The sequence below is a fragment of the Schistosoma mansoni genome, chromosome W (genome assembly GCF_000237925.1).
Source record: "Schistosoma mansoni strain Puerto Rico chromosome W, complete genome".
NCBI lineage: Eukaryota > Metazoa > Platyhelminthes > Trematoda > Strigeidida > Schistosomatidae > Schistosoma > Schistosoma mansoni.
The window spans coordinates 19,087,629-19,108,745 of record NC_031502.1 but is presented as its reverse complement, the minus strand read 5'-3'; the positions used below and the strand labels follow the sequence as shown (position 1 = coordinate 19,108,745).

At 34.2% G+C, this 21,117-nt stretch overlaps 1 protein-coding gene across 1 annotated transcript in view; it reads right to left on the bottom strand.

Moving 5' to 3' along the window:
• Positions 1-643: 643 nt before the first annotated feature.
• Positions 644-21,117, bottom strand: part of Smp_128680 (lipase) — a gene marked incomplete at its 5' end in the record, with an annotated part of 30,814 nt that continues 10,340 nt past the window's right edge. Inside the window, 4 exons of the mRNA XM_018788878.1 lie at positions 644-1,390; positions 6,258-6,660; positions 7,709-8,076; positions 9,810-10,204. Of these exons, the coding sequence (XP_018654377.1) occupies positions 1,147-1,390; positions 6,258-6,660; positions 7,709-8,076; positions 9,810-10,204 (1,410 nt within the window). The 3' untranslated portion in view covers positions 644-1,146. The remainder of the gene's footprint in view (positions 1,391-6,257; positions 6,661-7,708; positions 8,077-9,809; positions 10,205-21,117) is intronic.

Here is a 21,117-nt window from a genome sequence, read left to right as displayed (position 1 = left end):
GTTTCTTACATCTTTGAACACATCTTCATTTAATCTGTTATGATAACTACCGTGAAAATAATAAGACTATTTTATTCGAAAACTATTTAAAATGAACGAGAGCATGTGACCTGAAATAATATGTAGTCAAGGACATTAACAACTTTTTCATAAAAATGATATAAAATTAAGCAGTTTTAATATTAAACTGAACAAAAAATAGATGTACGTTCACGAATGATAAAAAAGTAATACAGAATTAAAGTACTTTAAGAGGAGAGCAAAGACTCTCTATCTTAAAAAAAAACACTAGTAGGTACAACAATCAATAATTGTTACCGAGAATTAAGGGAAACAGATGAGCTGTCCGTGTATGATCCCCGAAAGACTAGTGAAAATCACAGCTATGCATAATGTGTTCATAAAAATTATTACTAATGAGTATGATTTATCTGTCACTTACACTTAAATAAAGGTTTGTTAAAAAATTTCAAGGGAAAACAGATACAATCAGTCAACTACGCTGGAAGGTAATAGATCGCTAAGGAAATCTATAGCCTTAGAATACCTGCTAACATACGAATAATAACGATGATAATGATGATTTTCATAAATGAAAAGACACGGATACAAAAAGTGAGTAGAAAAGACTTTCATAAAACAAATAAGATAAAAAAAACGTATTACTGATTAGGCTTGTAAAAAGTGTTTGTGGAAACAGCTGAAGATACTTTGAAGGGATGATCTGTTCGGAACTTTTCAAACAAACACCTAAAGCTCGGAATTCCAGATAGAATCTATATTGTTGAATGGATGGAAAACAACTTTTGCACACATTCCCACTAAATTTTGAGACAAAAAATCAAACTGCCTTTGATGCTTCACTTGCTAAGATACTTTTTCAGTTTAATTCTAGTTATGTCACAAAAGAGAGAGAGAGAGTGGAAAGTTATTTACATTCAACGTACCAGTGCAAAAAATATATGGTTCATAGAACGATTACATCAAGGTAACCCAAAAGAGTACAATACTAAACTGAAGAAATGGAATGAAATTGAACTGATGTCAAAGAATGATACTAATGGATGATACATATTTCAATCGAATGACAATGAAATTGAAGAATTTCACTCGCTGCAATGATAATGAGGGGAAAACACGACAACATTAAGAAGTATTTTTCAACTTTCGTATATAACCGGATGATTTCAAACTGTTTACGATATCATTATCATCCAAAGAGTTTGCTGATTCCGAAAGTAACTCTTGACGTAGGCAACTTACTGCTTCCAAAATTCGATCTGGAAAGTGATGACTTAACATTTTCGGATGGATTAAAATCGTCTGAAATTGTTGCGGGTGTGACCAGACACCAACTATCGTTTTTCTCAATTTACGAGGTTTGACACAACTAGAAGTATACCAAATGAAATAAGAAAACACAGGAGGAGCATATGAGATATTCCTAAGACAAGGCGTTAACGAAGAAACGGTTCATGTATACTTGAATATAGCTATAAGAATCTAAAACAAAAGTAGTGATCGTAGTATACACTTTGAAATAGTGAGAATTGATTTTTAGATGAATTCTGATTACATATAGTACAGCGTTGATTATATGTATGTCATTTTACTTATTAACAATATAAGCAAAAGTAAATAGATCTTGGTTTTACCTTTAATAGTCATTTGGTTGAGAGGTGGGGGATGGTTGTCAATCAGAAGTGATGGGTGGCACTCCATGAGTGAAGAATACATCCTCTCCAAATCTCAAAAAAATACACTCTGGTTCAACTTGCTAATGGACAGTCCAACAATTTCTTACAGCACATTATAATGCTTTTGTGAACCAAAAGTAGTGAACATCAAAATCGAGGATTTAATTCCATACATGACTTTAAGATATAGGACCTTTTAAGGATTCTTGACAATCGGTCAGACTAAGAACTAACGCCGATTTCCAAGATTGAGATGCAACTAAACGAAAATATATCTAATATTAAGACCTTGAATAAATCATTATTCTGTTGTCTGAAGAACTCATACTCAATTATTCTTTACATACAAATACTACCGTTACTAAGGGGGAAAATTTAGGCAAAGAATGGATACACGTAGGCCCTCAAAAGTTATATATATATATATAAGGATATCAGCTGTAAGTATTTACAGGCTGTTGTAGCATCGATGTTTACTAAACCAGATAATCTTAAAGATATACACAGATACTATAGAAAATTGCCAAGATGATGCAAATTAAATTCAGAGAAAATTCGAAAAGAATGTGGTATTAAAATTATCATATAAGAAAATGAATTTTAGTAAATAATTCAAATAAGAAGTTACCAGATGGTTGGTTATTTAGATAATCAATTCAACATGTTGCATATAAAACATTATTTTATGGACGAACCAACCAAATCTAAAATAGCAGGTCTTGAATTTTGGCGCAAAATTTGTGAGACGATATCATGGTGTCAGTCAGTCACGGCGTAGAACTTGTACGAATTTATATCGGTTCAAGTTGCCATACTCCGTTAGCACAGAGAGATGAAGTTGTCAGGTCAACTCTCGAAACAGCAGAGGTAGCAACTGTATCGGTGGTAATAGAATAGATTAGGCATCGAGGATACGACTGGGAATAGATATATATATTTCCCGACCGTAACTGCAACCTTAACGTAGTGGTCGGATTTGCTTATCGTGATAATTCGATCGAGCTTCATTGGCTGTAACAACTATTCCACCAGGCCCTATCATGCCAAGCAGGTCGGTAAGACTAAAAGGAGCAACTAGAAGCCCGAGGGCGAAGTCATACTGCTGACTGTAGAGGGGTGTGGAGGTAGTAAGGGGTTTCCCTCGGACAACTGGCATCTGCAGAGATGCTGCCTCCTTACAACGGGAGAAAAGGTTTAGAAAAGATCGACCCTAAAAATGTCACACTTAAACTTATTCTGCGGATTTCCGTCTACGGTGATAAGGCTTTTTGAAGAGAAGCTAACACACCCGAAACTACCCATAAAAAGCCCGTTCTCAACCGGCCTCAAGCAGTTATTCCTAGGGCTTTGCAGTCACGCTCCAAAGTCGTTAAGACCACCCACTAATTCGGCTTCTTTTTCAGGTCCCTCAAGAACACATATCTTTCCACTGTCTGGGTGACCAGGACGTGACATTTGCCCGCGTATATCTATTAGCACCTGAGATAATCTTGCTGAAGTCATTATGGTGTGAAAGAAAGCTGTACGGGACAAGGATCTGTTGGTCCTTCAGGACTCCCTAATTAGGGCCCTAAAGATAGCGGAACACAGTGACTTGATACCTTACCAGACATGACCCAGAACAGAATGCAGAAGCGATCCTGCTGTAATATTCGCTTACTCTCTTCATAAGAGTGAGACGAACTTCTTTGACCGAAGGATCCCTTCCTAGTTGTATTTTTCTTTACCGAACTGGCTCCCCCATTTTCTCTGCTGTCATTCACTATCTTTTATCCATTTTTGTCAGTCAGTCACAACGTAGAACTTTGTACGTACGTACATCAGTTCGAGTTGCCATACCACATTAGCAGAGATGAAGTTGTCGATTCAAATCCCATATTGGTAGAAGTAGTAAGAGTATAAGCAGTAATCCGAAAGATTAGGGTTTGAAGATGTTATTGAAGGAGTATAATCTAGTGAAATAAATTTGGAAAGAGAAAAAGGTAGAGACATGAGGAATTCTGAAGATTAGAAGTTGGTAGAACACAAAGAGTGGATGCACCTTCGCCATTGTAAACGATTTTCAGCCATATCATTCAAGGTCTCTAACCATCGATTGCTATCATCTCGCGAATCCCAACCAGGTAGTCTACACCTACCAACATGGCTCAGTCCAATTGTCAGTGACTTCATGGATTTGTGCCACGTTTTGGTCTGGCCACCCCTAGCTTTCTTTCAACCTACTCCTACACCATGAAACATTGCACGTCGGGGCAGTCGGTGGTTGGGCATACGTAACACGTGTCCTTCCTTCTCTTAGTATATTCACCTTTCTTTATCTATTTCTTCATAATCTGTTTTTTAAGTTGTGGAGTATATATATTTTGGTGTCCCTTTATACACATGCTTGTGTTTAAATAAATAAATAAATATGTTGAAAACAAACAGTATTATTATGATATGCTTTGTAGCAAGGACAAAAAAAAATATTTTAGGTTATCTTGGTTGAACTAATGTTATTCATCCCAGTGTTGCTTATCATGCTTACTTTTTATGACGTGGTAAGACTATACTGTATAGACGACCTTTAGGGATCAATTAAAATTAAGCAGACTGATGTGCGAATTTAAAACACTGCTGTCGATATCTTGCTTATAAAACTGGTGATTTTTATTATATTTCGAAAGGATTGAATTGTGATTACCTTATGGAATGAACTATCAAGGTCAGTTTGTTTGGGTTATGAGTGTAAAGGTTAGGTGTTGGTGTTTGGGAGCTTTAGGGTTAAGATCAAAAGGTAAGAAATTTTAGGATTAGGATCTGATACCTAGGAGTCACAGGGTTGTTAGAATTGAATTAACGTAGGGCTACGAATTAGAGTGTATCCTGACAACAGAACTATGATATCTAGCTTGAATTAGTGATATTTAGCGTTATTAAGTTTATTTATGATTTTAAAACTCTTAATCCTCTATAATCCTATAGTTTTCCTACATTCTGAAACTCAAACAGGAAAGCTGATTTTGATTGGCTACCCTCAGAGTCACTCATAAATTTGCTGAAGGTTTTCGGTATAGCATAATCTTGCCCAGATTTCACATAATATACCTATTAATGTTTTCTGCAACGTAATGTCGTTTAGATTCAAAAGAACAACGGCACATAAACTCATCCATAGGTTTTCCGTTTCCTAGAACCCTTAAAAGGAACCAAACAGATTGTTCCTAGTTGGGGTTAGGTGTTTAGGCTTTGCGTTTTTATCACAAACTGACACAACTATAATGTAAGATGCTATTTGGTCATGTAAACGACTGAATTTCACTCAAAAATACGAGAGGAGCTATCTGATTAGTTCTTCCATAAAATACAGCGCCATCACGTTAACGTCTGTTTCGAGATTAGGGGTTGACAGTTACAATTTGCCTGTCATACATGATTTAAACAGACAAAATTAAGTACTAACACTATATTTTTGCTCTATAATGGGGAAAAGTACTTTTTCGCTATCATTTAAAGAGTTTCGAGGAGTATAAAAAGGTATTTTTACTGCTTATTATACAAGATTACTGGATTTTGTGCGAAAATCTAAGGGCTACATTCTCAATTCTGATTGGCTTGTCCCTAAAGTAAACTATTACTGGTTTGTTTATCGAGACGTTAACCAGATGTTATGCGATAAACTGACGGTCTCCAGATTTATGAGTGGCGTATTCGAGCAACCTTGACTGAAATCAGCTAGTGAGAGGAGACAGACATACATTTAGTGTCGTATATGATTGACCAATTTTATGAAATATCGTGGGTCGTGGATGAGCACTGCAGAGGAATCGCATACTAGAACGAAACAGCCGTCCAGTGCTCCCAGGTTTTCAATAGAGGTTCAACGTTGATCGGTTCATGATCTCAATAAGAACTTGATACCAATATGCATTTAACCTTAATATTACGTTCGCTATGGCTGCTGGTCGGATAAATGTCTGTGGTCGCGTGATTTTTGCTATGCAAGCTATAAAATTGAGCTAAAAGAGATGACATAAAAGTTAAGGACTCAAAAGACGTACTTAACTTCTGCGAAAAACTTTTTTTCAATATTTCTTCTAGATCAGTTTTAGACTGAAAATCATTTTATTTTCTTCATAAAATGGAAATAATCATTTTCCATGTTTAAATAATTAATTTATCAATAGTTTAAAATAAAAAACTGCTTTATCATAGAAAAATTGTCTGATACATACAGTAAACATTGAAACTATCTACTTTCTAAAAGCGTTCATGATTTAGGATCCTTAGCATAAGAAACAACTGCAAATATTGGACCCATCATAGTAAAAAAACATATAGTAATGGATATTTGCAACCGTTCTATAAAAAATAGAAATCAAGTTTAGATAACGCAGGACACATGTTTACCTCCTACATGGGATGCATTGTTTTTGTAAAAGAACTGACTGACTATTGGGAATCGATAACAAGTGCACTAATTTTCTTGTAAACGATTACAACTGATAGTCGTATCATAGATAATGATGACTTTATTTAATTATAATCAGATATACAAGAGAAGTCATTTAAAAAACGTACCATGCACTCATTTTACCAGACTTTGCTGTAAATATCTTTTCTAATCTAGAACTACAGCTTGATGAAGTGCGTTCGATATCTCCTTGAGAATTATCTTCATCCATTACGAAACCAGTAGGACTGTCATCGACAACTGTATCAACAGTAACATCAACTAAATGAAGCACTAAACCACCAAACACACTGTTGGATAGATCATATGATTCAAGATCATACGACTGAATTTCATTAGAAGAGTATGGATTTATTTCAGTATTGCTATTGTTTGGGTATTGAACATGTGAAACAGGCATTTTAGATTGAGAACCTGTTGGAAGACTATTAGGATTGATCCAGCACAAAATTGAACGTGGACCAGGACGAAAACGACTGGATCGTGCAGTACGATAAGCACGTGTGGAACCTACAAAACACAGAATGGCATGAACAAGTGACTTGAATTATAAGATTTAATTAGATGGATATGAGTAAAACACTTGATATAAGCAACCATAAAGAGATCCTAAATCAAACAACATATTTCGGTGCATGTGTAAGGTATCAGCCATTCTATTTCACTATGATATGGATGATTCTGAAGCGCCCCGAAGAGTAAGCACACTTATCTAGTTTAATATAACCATCTAATTCATGACTGAACTAAGAACTCAGCTAGAAACATCTAGCATTATAGACAAGTTTTTTTCATCGAAACTCAAAGCTTGACAGTTAATGGAATAGTAAAAAACCTTAGGTTTCATAACTACGAAAGTATGTATTAACAGACAGTTGATTTGTCACTGGATGGGTTTTCATTAAAAATAGCCACCATAGAATAGTACAAATTCATTCCGTTACCTAATTTATTAATCTGTACAAGTTAGTCAACAGTGAGATATCTTACGCATAACTACAAAAATTATCTGTAGTTTTACACAACTAATTTTATCATACCACAGTAACATATACATAAAAACTAAAATTAATTTCTTACACGAACTTGTTGGTAGAATAATAAACAAAATACACCATTTTACTACTGTTTGCTAATAAAAGCTCTCAGGCTAGGTATGACAGTTTAATTCTTAGACTGAATAACACCATTTCAGTGTACAGTGAAGATTATACAGACCTCAATACATAACTCATGTTGTTAATAACTTCTTACATATAATCAATCATAGTAAAAGAATCAGAGAGTTAATTAATTTGATAATAATACCAAACTGTGGTTTATTATTCCAAAGAGAGTAATATTTTATATGAGCATCTAAGTAGCTACTGTTAATAAGTTCCCCTGTGTAAAGGTTTAGATTATATGACAGGCTTGATGAAGGTGTGCTAAAACGAAACGCCGAAAAAAACTGTATAATACTTTTATGACGCCTACTTTAAAATCATCTTTTTTAGGTTCACATAAATGAATAATCGCCGGGAAAAAAAGTAAAGTTTAACTTTATGGTATTATTCACCTGAATCGGAAGTATCGTCATCTACCGAGAAATGAATTCGCATTTCATCATCATCACACGGAAGTTGTGGAATGGAATAAATTAAACGCTCTTGAGTACTTGCATCCAGTAGTAGAGTGTCACTACCAACAGTTGTTGAAGATCCTGGTTGAAAACATTGAGGTAAACACCATTTAAACAAACAACGACGCATGCATACATATAATCCTCGACTTAAAAGACGATGCTTGGGTACTTTACAAGCAGATAGAGCATCAATTAGTCTCCACTTGAAATCCGATATCGTTGATTTATTCATACGTGCAAAAATGTCATAACCATAGATGATGGATAGTAGGAAAGGTTTACAGTAATCGGCTAGTTCTTGACTAAACGTTGGAAAAAAATTTACAAGATAAAAAGTGGAAAACGATTTAAAAAAATCCAGTAATCAGAAACTCTAGGATTCTATTGATAAATTTACGATAATCACACGTATATTTTCGAAAAATAATTAGAGTATGCACGCCAATGAAGTGATTGTTCGGTGAAAATCAAAAATGTACAGAAAACCATGGGTATTTATAGATGTGTTTGCTATGACATCCAGTCAATCCACAAGGAGGCAAGTTTAGCTACCATGCAATCGTAGGATGCCGCGTTGATATTCTAGAAAGTTCTATCAGGTTCTAAAATCGGTGGAAACTCTTCGGCTCCTTTAGGGCCTATGGAGGCTCAGTCGTGCTTCCCGGAAACCGTCCCAACACAAGTAAACCGAGCTAATCCATGTTAGTTTTCATAATTTTTTTTTATGAAGTAACCTATGTTATAGAATTTATTAGCTCTTATAAAAACAGAGTTCTATTCACCTGCAGACAGACCCGTGCCTACACTTTGATTTGCACTAGCTATAATGTTATTCAGATTAAGAAACATTTTGGTTTTAATACTTCCATAGTGAAAAACTAAGGAATGAAACATTTTAACTAAATTTTAGTTCAATCGGGCTGAGTAAATGGAAGATATAACTCATCATACAAATTTGAGATATTTATCAAAAAACAAAAACATACATCTAATTATAACAAAGTTTTCGAAATGATCTCACACAAACTCAAATGAATAACTCATTAGTAATCATAATTAAGAGTGATTGATTATTTTTGACCTCGATGTATAGAATAACAGTTTTCTTTTTTAGAAAAAAAGTGATTTTGAAAAGGTGGGTGGTGACTCACAGGTACATCGGCTCAAGTAATGCCAAATTCTATACACATAGAATTGAGTTTAGCGCTAAGATATGAGACAAAAGAAAACAGACTAGCATACAGCCAAAAGAAATGAAGTTAGTGGATGTGTAATTCACCACACATTGAAAACTGAACGAATACTTCGTATGGAGAGGGAACAATGATTAATCATAAAGTTAGTCGGAATCATAATTATCATTAGTAGCTTAATTCGATTTCATTTGCCACCTGACAAACTTTCGAAAAAGAATTTAACTTTTACGATAGAAACTATGTGTCGACTTTACACAAAATTGAACGCACTTGTCAAAACAGTTGTCATCGTACAAATATTTGCTTGAATTATCATCTTTGCAGTTATAATGTTCCTACTGTTTTGGCTACTTGTTGTTTATATAGATGATAGCCATAGTTTGCTAATAATATATTAGGTCAGTTGGACTATGACTATACATAATGTGATTAATTTAGGCGAAATGACGAGATTGGCCTCATAAGTCACCTTGATCGTATCGCTTATCAAGTTAGTAAGTAGTATAAAAAGTCAAGCGTGTATATACACCGATTACGGATTCCATTATTTCTTAACATTCACAAAGGTGGTAAAAAGAATTTACATTAATCTGAAATTAAAAAAGCTATACAGAATATTGGCTTCATTATGTCACGAAAAGGCTGTTGGTTTTTACAGAGACGATATATAGTAAGTAATCTACAGAGGTGACCGACGATTATTCCACTGTGGAGATTAATTAGCACGTGTAGAAATTGTATCTTTTTTGCGAAAACAACATAAACAATGATTAATGAGACTGGACTGATAGCGCTAATGACTACTTAAAAATAAATGGGATGGTATTAATGATACTTACTTCATCATACCCAAAGGTGCACTGAAAGCATAACCTTTCACATCAGGATATTTACAGTGTAGGATGACTGAAAGAAAAGATGCAATGCCAGCACCCAAACTATGACCACATACCACCAATTTATAATGTGGTTTTTTACTAAATGCTGTTTCAATTGATTTATCAGTTAGTAAACAATCATATAAATGTCTTGATCGTTCAACCATACCACGATGTCCAATAAAACATGGTCGTCTACCCGTTTTTGACTCGACAAAAGTTTCAACTTCACTCAATCGTACACCGTCGTACAGCAAGTCGACTATAGTGTCATCAAATGACAGTGTACCACGGATAGAGATAACAATACACTTACTAAAATCATCGACTGCTACAAAGTAAGGAGATTGGTAAACCTATGAAACATATTAGAAAAAAATTAAAAGGAATTGAAGTTGACAAGTCAATATAAAAACAATGTTATCGCTGTTAATATAGTATGAACGATATAGTTTAAAATCTCTTCTGATTACTAGAATTCCTCCATAGAAGCCTAACTCATGACTCAAATAATTGACAATAGAACATTACGACGTAGGGAGTTTCAAAAAAGGAATCGAGAGCAAATGCTAGTTTATTGATTCTTCTTTCTGATAAACGTTGACAGGTACGATAGATGGGTTAATATTTTGTTGATATTTGCTTGCAGAAACAAATTGAGATGAAAAGCAACATCTACAAACAGATATTACGTTCAATTTTATCGAAGATAAAACTTTTAATCAATATTTGACAGTATTCATTAGGTATTCAAGACATCTAAAAATAAAATTGCCAGAAAGGAATAGAAAGAAGATAGCAGATGGATAAACCAAGTAGTTTATTGGTTCTATTTCTTGTCACTAAAATTTAATAATTTAATGCCTGAACACTCAGAATTAAATAACTACAAATATTTTTCAGAAATTAGAGTTTTCACATAATATCAAGATTCTAAAACGATTTGATGACATCTCGCTGTTCAGGTATGGAATAAGTATATTTATTAATGTGTCGCTAATTTTCTTATTTTGTAGAGTAAAACTAGTTGAAAAAGCACATGAAAACAGTGCTTAAGTACAAAGGCCAAAATTTACAGTTTAACACTGCCCTCGCCATGAATTCCTGTCAGTTACTTAAAAACCTACATGATTCAGTTCTCAATGCACAGAACCAATATTTAAATACAAATAATGTTGAATAAAGTGTCATACAAGAGTCTATTTTCTTTTACAAGACTGACTCATCGATAGACAAACCAATCAATAAGACAAGTATTCTCTTTATCGGGAGGAAAGAATGCAATAGAGAAAAAGACAGTTTATGTATGAGGCATCTGAAAGATTACGCATTTAACTGCTTTAACATAAACTTCCAAAAATAAGGTTTAAACTTTAAAGTGGTGAACATAAAGTAGGATTTGTTTCCTATGAACAGGTCAAGTAATGGGGAACTAATAATTCAAAGGGAATAAGATTCAGTTTCGCACTACTTATGTTTGATTCGATCTACTTTCATTTGAGATGCCCAATTAAATGATTTCACTAGAAATTATTTGATTCGTTTTTCATTTGGAAGAGTGTGGTTGATGATAAAACACTGAATTTCCCAGTGATCCAGTAATAATAAGCCAACATCTTTTTATCACTGCATTCTTCCTAATAAGACGACCCACGATTCTCTGTGCGCTCGTGGATGAGAACTGCTAAGGTATTCCACACTAAAATGAAACATTTATCCAGTTCTACCTGGTTTTTGATAGATGTTTAACTTGTGTCGGCTATTGATATCAATAATGTTCAATAATCTCTACGAATCGCTATGTTGATAAAACAACATTGTTGTAATGATTAATGCATAGGTAGAATTTTTAAAATTTGTTTGATTATAAAACCAGTTATCTGCACTTCAATAATTTAATAAACCATACTTAAACGCATAAGAAAGAGTTAAAAACTGTTATTTAACAGACGGAAAAATGTATGTGTTCAACCATCACATTCATCTTTTAGCATGAGGTGATCAAAACATGGACCAATTTTCGATATTTTATAAGCGAATTCTCGTTTTTTTATGCAGAAAAAAGACCAACATCTAGTAACCAGCCACATTAGAATAGTTGTAGGCTGGAGAAAAGTCTCATTTTTTGTTTCAAATAATTCAGCAGATGAATTAATGAAATTATACAAGCTATTAAAAGTAATATTGTTAAATAATATGTAGAAACAATTCATTGTAATGACATACTGAATTATCATAAGATAGTTTGATAAACTGATCTTCCCTTAAACAAGTGAATTCGAGTATTGCTGCCAGATCACATGTGTATTTTGAGCATATACAACAACTAAGTTTTGTATTTCCAGATGATACAGGATTAAAAGAATTTCTTCATGGAAACAATAAACAGAAAATATATGTATAGATAATAATAATAATAATAATAATAATAATAATAATGGTGTTTATAAGGCTTTCTGATAACACTTATATGAGTAGTGTGAAACTATTTCAGTAATATAAAGTATTTCAGTATGTATAGTCAATTAGAAACTAACAGTTTCATACAAAATCAACTAAACAATTAAAGCATAACGACTAGGGTGAAATTGAGCTGATAGATAAAAGAGGATTATCGAAACAACATTACATTATTTGATGGCGAAATCGCTGTATATCAAACAAGATTTAAGTACACAGCAATAGTGATATTTGATCACCTAAATCCTTCGGGGATAGCTAGTAGTAGACAGGATGAAGAAATAATGTTAATAAATGAGTGTTATAAACTTACATTTACAGCATTATTTTATCTTTAATAGTAAACAAGACTAATAGATGTATATCTGTATCCTAACTAATTACAAATCATAAACCGTCTTGAGCTTTTTTACCACCTACTATGAAATGTTAATCGATGATTGCATCGAAACTCCTATTAAATTGAAAACAATTTTACTAACTTTCCAAGAAGCTATTTTCGGAAAGAAAATAAAACACTACTTTCTTCAGATAAATGAAGAAAACAGATATTTATATTTCAAAAACACAGCGCAATACTAATTAAAACGTACACTATGTCAATTAAGATGAGTCTTCTTTGACCCTATTTTATTTTAAGTTTAGTTTAATCATTTTGCGCAGAACACTAAAGTTTAGTTTGTTGGTAAAGTAATAGCAAGTCAACACAATCGAGATATTTAAATACTTGAATAGAAGAGTCATGGTTTTACATATAAACTGTTTGGTACAAGAAAATTTTGTAGTGCAACTGGAGAATTAAATTCTGACTAGTCTAATACCATCAAAACTTCGCAGTTGTTGAATGAGTGGAAAACTCTCCTTATATGGAAGTGAAGATTACAACGAACAGGAGTAAATAATCATTGAGTTAGTATACATTTATTTTCATCCATGATTATTCCATTTCTTGAATGATAAGTAGCATAACAATACAATACTTTTTTCGTGTAATTCGTACATAAGCGATACCTTTATTTCCGAACATAGATTCTCGGTTAGGAAAATTATCGACCCAATCGCTTCAGTCGTTTAACTGTTTTATTAAACCAACTGAAGGGTCTTAGAAACGACCGATTTTCGAAACTCAATGAGCATAGATTTCTATATGTTTATATTGTGAATGACTGAGAGTAACTTATAGCCTTAAGTTAACATTTCTTAGCATAAAAACCTACTGGAAAATCATAAGTGAAATATGCCTGGTTTTAGATTTTGAGTCATTTCGTTCTGATTTTGTCGTAAGTTATCATTCCTGTATGTTTGCGTCATTTCTTTCAAAATTAGATTTGTACATTCAAATTTGGGAATTATACTTTAAAATACTGTTGGTATAAAGTCTGTAGCCGAATTAAATTATACCAGTGCAACTTCCTATTTCTGAATAACTAATATTATAATCAAACTAAATACCTAATGGGCAAACACATTTTAACATCATTTCAGTTACAAAATGTTAAACAACAATGCTATGACCGGTACTAAAAGTTAGATTCCGTTTTGGGAGTTGCTTTAGTATTAAAATCTACTTAAAGCAAACATGTTAATCAGTAGATAAATTGTAAAATTATCATAAATATATACAGAATCATACATGTATGAGCATGATCAGTAGAGACTGATCAACTCTTCTTTAATATCAACCAAGAGAAATCCGAACCATTATAAATAACAAATCTGTTCACAACAAAGAGGTTTTGGCTACAAAAAAGCCATTAATTATCCCCCACTTTTCAGTACTTAAAACTTCATATCATAGAGCAACCAGATGAAAAACGGTATATTGAGGTGACGGTGACAGAGTTCATATGATAACTGGCGCACAATCCAATGGTTTATATAAAAAGCCTAGATATAAAGATATATATATATATATATATATATATATATATATAGAGAGAGAGAGAGAGAGAGAGAGATAACGGATGTTTTCCAAAACATATTTAGTAGCCGGAAGCAAAGAATAACACCCGATCTTTAGGATCCAAGTGTTTAGTTGAAGGTTTTAGGCCGAGGTTATTTAACTGGAAATTGTGATCATAAGGTGGCAGAACTGAATAACAAATTATTGATCAAAACTGAGCTTAAAATAAGGAACCAATTAATTTGTAGATTTATTATATTTATAACCAATAAAGTTTGTGTGTATGCAGCATTGAAGAAACACGTAAAAATATAGGATTTAAAGTAATACTAAATCTTCCCTCATTCATTTTCTTGTATTTCAACTTTCATATGATGTCCATGTAAACAAAATAATCGACTTTGCTAAAAACTTTATAACCTACTATACTGTTTTACACATTCATCCCTTATACGGATTTATACTTCAGCATACTTGTGGATTCATACCAAACTTGATGATAGAAAAGAAAATTAGATGGAATTCAGTTGATCAAAAAAAGATAGCTATTAGTGGATTCTATTGAATAGTTCCAACTCAACGTATTTGGTTAAAACTTTTGTTGTGAAATTCAAGAGTATTAAAATGCCATCAAATCTCACTGAAAGTAGAATGTAATTAATTACTCAACAATGATCTGGGATCCAAAGTTAATTTAACTAATTCGTATCTAACCGAAAGTTTTAAATCATTTTCGAACAAAAGTGTTTAAATGTTTATGCGCTTGAAGAAAATTTCGAGCCATCTTTTCAGAAATAAAGAAATGAGCACTCCTAAGTTTATGTTGAATCACAGATTACAGTTGCTGACTATAAAAACAACAAAACTTTCACTTAAAATGAAGCTCAATTTCCAAGATTTCATAGTTATATACACATATGCATAAAAAATAAGGACATTTTATTTCATTTGTTTTCCCTGACTTCTGAATCGACGTCAACTTATTTCGAATGATTCATCAAAGTGGTTGTAGCAGGAGAGTATGGGGTGAGAAGGATGACAACAACAACAATAACGAAACTGGTTAAAGTATAATATACTGACAGCCTTGAGCAAATCAATCAGAAATAAGATAGTGCAACTTAAAAGTCTGCGCGAAGTTGAAAGAGCGGTGCAAGATAGCTTATATGTTATTACAGAACAAAAATTATCAATAATCGGTTTATGAAACGCTTGAAACTGATGAAAATGTTTACCATGGACCAAAACAGTGAATATGATATGCTGCTTAAGCGATATCACAAGAAATATGTTTCTAGTGCTGATTGTGTGTGAATCAACTCATGGTTAAGGAGATTATAATATGCGGTGTCCGATATCTGATACTAATACACGAAGTGCTACGCGCTAACCCCCAAAATGAATACTTGGAAGATAATACAAAGGTGGGAGAACAAATCTATTGGACTATCGAATAATAAACATAAATACACATATATACATGTCTATACCTTAGAAAATCGACCTATTTCTTAGTCAACGATATGCATTTGACATTCACGGTCAGTTCTCGTTACCAAACGGCCCTCTCACTTGGCTACTTCTGATTGGCTCACAATATCAAAGGGTGTTTGTCTAGCTAGATAGTATTTGCCCAACCTATGTATCGAACCTAAGTAAAAACACAGTTGATGTCAGATTGTGTTGCAAACCCTAAGCCTAATACGTAATCCTGACGCATTACTTTAACTTAACTGGTATTAACTAACCTAAACCTTTATGTATTATTACTTACTTACGAAAAACTTAACCTAAAACCCTTTTAGGGCTACTGCCGGTCCGAAGCTCGGATAAAGGAGGAAGGTTGTGTATAGGATTAGTAACACCATCCTATAGAAAACAACCTTGTTAAAGATCGCCAAGCTGAAAAAACCATTTAAACTCTGGCCTGGGAGTTGAAGGATCTCCATTTAGAAGAGTTACGGGGCCTCATCGAGATTCTTCGGAAATCACGAGGCCGACATCCATTCTGACAACTAGAGCAACCATTAACATAGATATATGGAATGGCCGCACAATGCGGGGGTTCGAATGGACCATTCAGGTACTGAAGTCTGACTAAAGTAACTGCAAAAATGATCCACATTATATTCAGAAAAGTTATGGAGGGAAAAACAACTATCAACAGACTACTAGAAAGAAAACCTAATCGAAATATTAAAGAAAAGAGATACTGGTAAGTGTGAAGAATACAGAACCATCACGCTACTGAAAGGGAAAGAGGCGACCTATGCTCCATGAAGGCTAACAGATGTAAGTGAGTAATCACTAGAATTCCACAACCAACTACTTCCTGGGCTGTACTTTCGAGCTGTTTACCAGTGTCATGCATTCTCTAGATGTCAGCCTCCAATCCTCTTAGATCTGCCTCTTTTCCTTTTCTCATCAGGATTTCAAGTCAAGGCTTGAAAATCTACGCAATCTATGTCCTTTTCAACTCCAGCGTCTTCTTTTAATATCCTCTTTCGCTGGACATTAGTTTTTTTCTCTGTTACAGCAAGTAGTTTTTGATAGCGTCCAGCCAACAGATCTGGAGTATCTTGCGTAGACAATTGTTTATAAATACCTGTGTACTTTTGATGACGGTTGTAGAGTAGTCCTTTAAGTTACAGCTCTGTACAGCAGAACTGTCTAGGAGTTTCTATTGAAAATCCTTAGATGTTGGCTGACAATTGTTTTGAGTTCCATGTGCTCTTCAATTTTAGGCTTTGCTTTGCCAAACTGCGTCTTTACATCAACATCAGATCCTCCTTGTTGATTGATGATACTCTAGTACGTAAGTTTCTATATCTTTTAGTGTTATAACGGAACAGATATTGTAAAACAAGGGACTGTTCCTTTCGAATTGCCATTTATTATAACTCTGCGTATGATTATATATATTTGTCCTACATATATATTCTACCGGAACTGTAAACGCGATGCTGACGACCTAGAGTCCATGTGAGAGCTATAGTCAGAACAAGAACGATTTTGTTTTAAACTTTATTGGTTTCTAAGCGTAAAAAAACAATTCCATTGTAGTCATTAAGAGAAACGCACAAACACACCTACTAGTATTGTATCTTATTGAAATGAATAATAAAATATGAGTTGCAGTCACACCAATGCGTTAGGATAACGTCCTTCAATTGGCAGGTCACATAAAACAGGGATAGACCAGACACACAAGACTAGGTTGACGTGGTGGGTGTTCAAGTAGCGATTTGATAGGTTAGTTGTGGACATTAGTTATATATATATATATATATATATATATATATATATACCTTTTAGCATAAGCTTTTGGTCGACACATTAACTGCTTGTGTACGATCTACCACTCGTAATTTGTTGTCAGTTTGTTATTTAGTCTCCCCTATTCACAGGATCGTTCGGCTCATGTTTTTTTTCTTATTTTATGTTGTGGTGTGGTCTGATATGCCGGTGTATAAACTACATTTTGAAATACAGTAATTGTTGAGGTTAGTGATTGACTTCTGGATTGAATGTCAAGGTAGAGGAAGAAGCTACGGAATCGTGGGCCAATAAGGACTTAGCAATTGCTTAAGGTTACTAGTGCTGATTGAAGATGTAATTGGTAAAATCAGGGACAATAAGTCATGGAAATTGAGATTCTGATTGGTGACTTAGTCATGCGATATTAATCAGCGGTCACATGATATAACAAAAAGCTCCATCAAGTGTGACTGGGTTGGTGTCTCTATGTTGTGTTTCGGGATCTTGCTTCCTCGCTTATGTTGAGGCCTACTGCTGTAGAGGCTGTTGCTACATTGGCTATCTTCACTTGCATTTGTCGCTGTGCATGGTTTAGAAGAGGTAGGTCATCTGCAGTCTAAATTGTTTAGCTGCATCCAAGATGTCCTTTGCGTCCCGTGCTTTCCCTGAGATGTGGAGATCTTCATAATCTAATAGACCACCAGAAGAAAAAGTGAAGGCGAGAGTAATAAGCCTTGTCTAACACCGGTCCTTACTTGGAATACGTCTGTCAGCTGCCCTCCATGAACGACTTAACAATGTATTCCCTCGTATGATGGTGACAATCTTCGCAGGTACACCGTATTGTCGAAGAAGGTAGAGTAAGGTTCTCCTATCCACTCTGTAAAACGCTTTCTCATAGTCATAGGGGTTTATGTATAGTGACGAGTTCCATTTAAGAGATTGTTCAACGACGATCCGTAGTGTCGTGATTCGGTTGGTATACAATCGATCCTTACGGAATCTAGATAATTGATCTTGAGATTGGGCGCCTACTGAATCTTTTATTCGGTTCAATTGGTAACGAAAATCCTATATGATTATAGTCATATTTCACATCACTAATCGAACTAACAACAAGTAAAGCTGACATTTTCTCTTACCATAGTGGATAATTTAACATTTAAGGGCTAATAAGTTACATCAAAACCATTGAATCGTTATGATTTTAATGTTTTTTCACCGTTAATTACTACATGTCTAAGCGGTGGTACTTGACTATCTAAGTCTCGTACGGTCGCCAATATAGTAAATAAATAAACATTTGCTCACGTGAAATGAGCGAGAGAATCGGATTGATGATGGATTCAATAGATATAAAATCATTACTCATGGACTTAATCTAAAATTAGCCATGGTGTATATGACTTTGACAATTTTTTCTCACAACTCGTTTCTACGTATCACACTAAGTTATAGTAATCTCATCTTACCACAAAGTAAAAATGAAGTGTGTAGAATATGTTTGTATAAAATATTGGTTTACAGAGAGCGACTTTATAGCCAGTAATTTGCAATTGAGAGATTTTTGACTTGTTTGTGCTATTCAGTTTCATGGCATCCAACGGAGGCTACCTTCTAACTGATCGTTTACTTCTCAAATTAACATTTAGGAATTATGCTAGTGGAGTTAAAATCACTATCGTATATGTTGAGAATCCAATACCGATAGTTCATATTTTGTCTTTCAAAAAGCAAACTTGGATTGGACATCTTGTATATGGTTCATCACGAAGTAACCATAGCTGTACAGTCATGGTGAATTACATAAATGTTCATAAACCAAGTGAATATTCAGTGTTTGACTTAAAACTTACAAAATACAATGAATATATGTAAGTTTACTTAAACAATAAATATGGTGTACAGTTACAATAACTTACAAACAACAAGGTAAGTGACGAAGCAATCTACAAGTGGCACCTGGTTTACCAAGATTCATGCTATAATATAATAACTTTCCGTAGACTGCAGTCACTAATTCGGCAATTCGATATATTCTTTGAATATCTAGCCATGGATCCGGAATCTGTAAAATAATAATATAGATATTTTGATTATAATGCGCGTACATAACATATGACTTCAATTAAGATCTCATTATTAGTAATGACTAGAAGATAGAGACGAATATGGTTGGAAAATAAATAAGTGGTGTGTTCCAAGAGTTCGTTTTCTGACGCGTACAAAGTTTACAAAAAACCTCAACACATAATATAGATAACCTTTTGATCAGTAGTTGTGTATTTTATCTATTCATTTTATTACGTCCGTCGGTCAGCACTAAACAATCTAAGGTATAGCGCAAACATGTGCCACACTTACTATTGGCACATCATGAGGATAGTATTAGGGTGCAAACTGAAGAAGCCAAAATAAGTGGTAATAGTAGTAAAAACTACAATAAATAAGGCTCGAAAAGCAGAAGATAATGTAAAACCCAACACTTAATGAGAGCTAAAGAAAGAATACAAGTGAGAGACATTGAAACTAATTTTGAGCCATATTTTCAACCAGAGGTTTCAATGACCATGCACATCTGTACAAGGAAGCCTCTATACAGTTCATTTCATCGGTCATTAACTTTGTGAACTGATGATAAATCTTGGAGTGACCTTCCCTACCCTTTTCCCAATCTACTATTTTAGCCACCATATATATATCGGTGTTAGCGAGGGGTAAAAAAGCGTGAAATATGTTTTGATCGTCTAAGTTGACGAAATTGGCTGTTTCAAAATCTATTGAAAGGTAAAAATCTGGTCGACAAATTCTCAATCAACCTGTGATAACGTTCTATCTCCTTTAGTCAATCTTATGAAGAACTGTTAACAGTCTACGATTTATTAACTGAGACCACCATTGGAAAAATAGTGAACATATATATTAAGTTTAAAACTCATAGACCGATGTTCAGATCGACACAGCATAAAACTGCAAACAAAATTAATTATAAAATACTAGTGTATAATATGGGTCAAATATCGAGCTAATAGTGTACTGAAAACATGACTTGCATGATACCATACAAATGTTTAGATAGGTAAAAATCTGTGTAAGCACACTCTTAGGTAGTACTGAGATTTCAAATGGCAATCAAAGTACCAAGCACTCTCAGACTCCTGTCACAGGACGTGAATAAGATTCACCGCGTAAGAATAAATATTGTTTGAGAACAGATTGAGAACTAAGAACAATTAGTCGGTCGTACTCTAAGTAAAGCCTGAGACAAAGGTTTGTCGGTCCATATTACCACACCATATTAGCACAACGGAATGAAATTGGTAAGACGAGTCGCAGAGCAGTAGAAGTAGCAGCAGAACCATCACCAGTATAAAAGATTAGGCATGAGATACACTATTCTTCTCGTGGCGGGGGTGTTGTTTACGAAATTGAGAGGACGAAAAGCGAATGTCCGGCGCTTTAACCGGGTTGGTGGACACGGAGGGTCCACCTAGGGGAGTTGGAAAACCCTGATTCCAAACCAATGGTGCACATGGGCTCCAGTATCCTGATGGAACGAATGGCGGACGAACCTGTCATTGGTCAACGGCTACCATGGGACTGCATCTCCTCACGATGCTCCATTGCCTTGTGGATCAGACCTTTTGG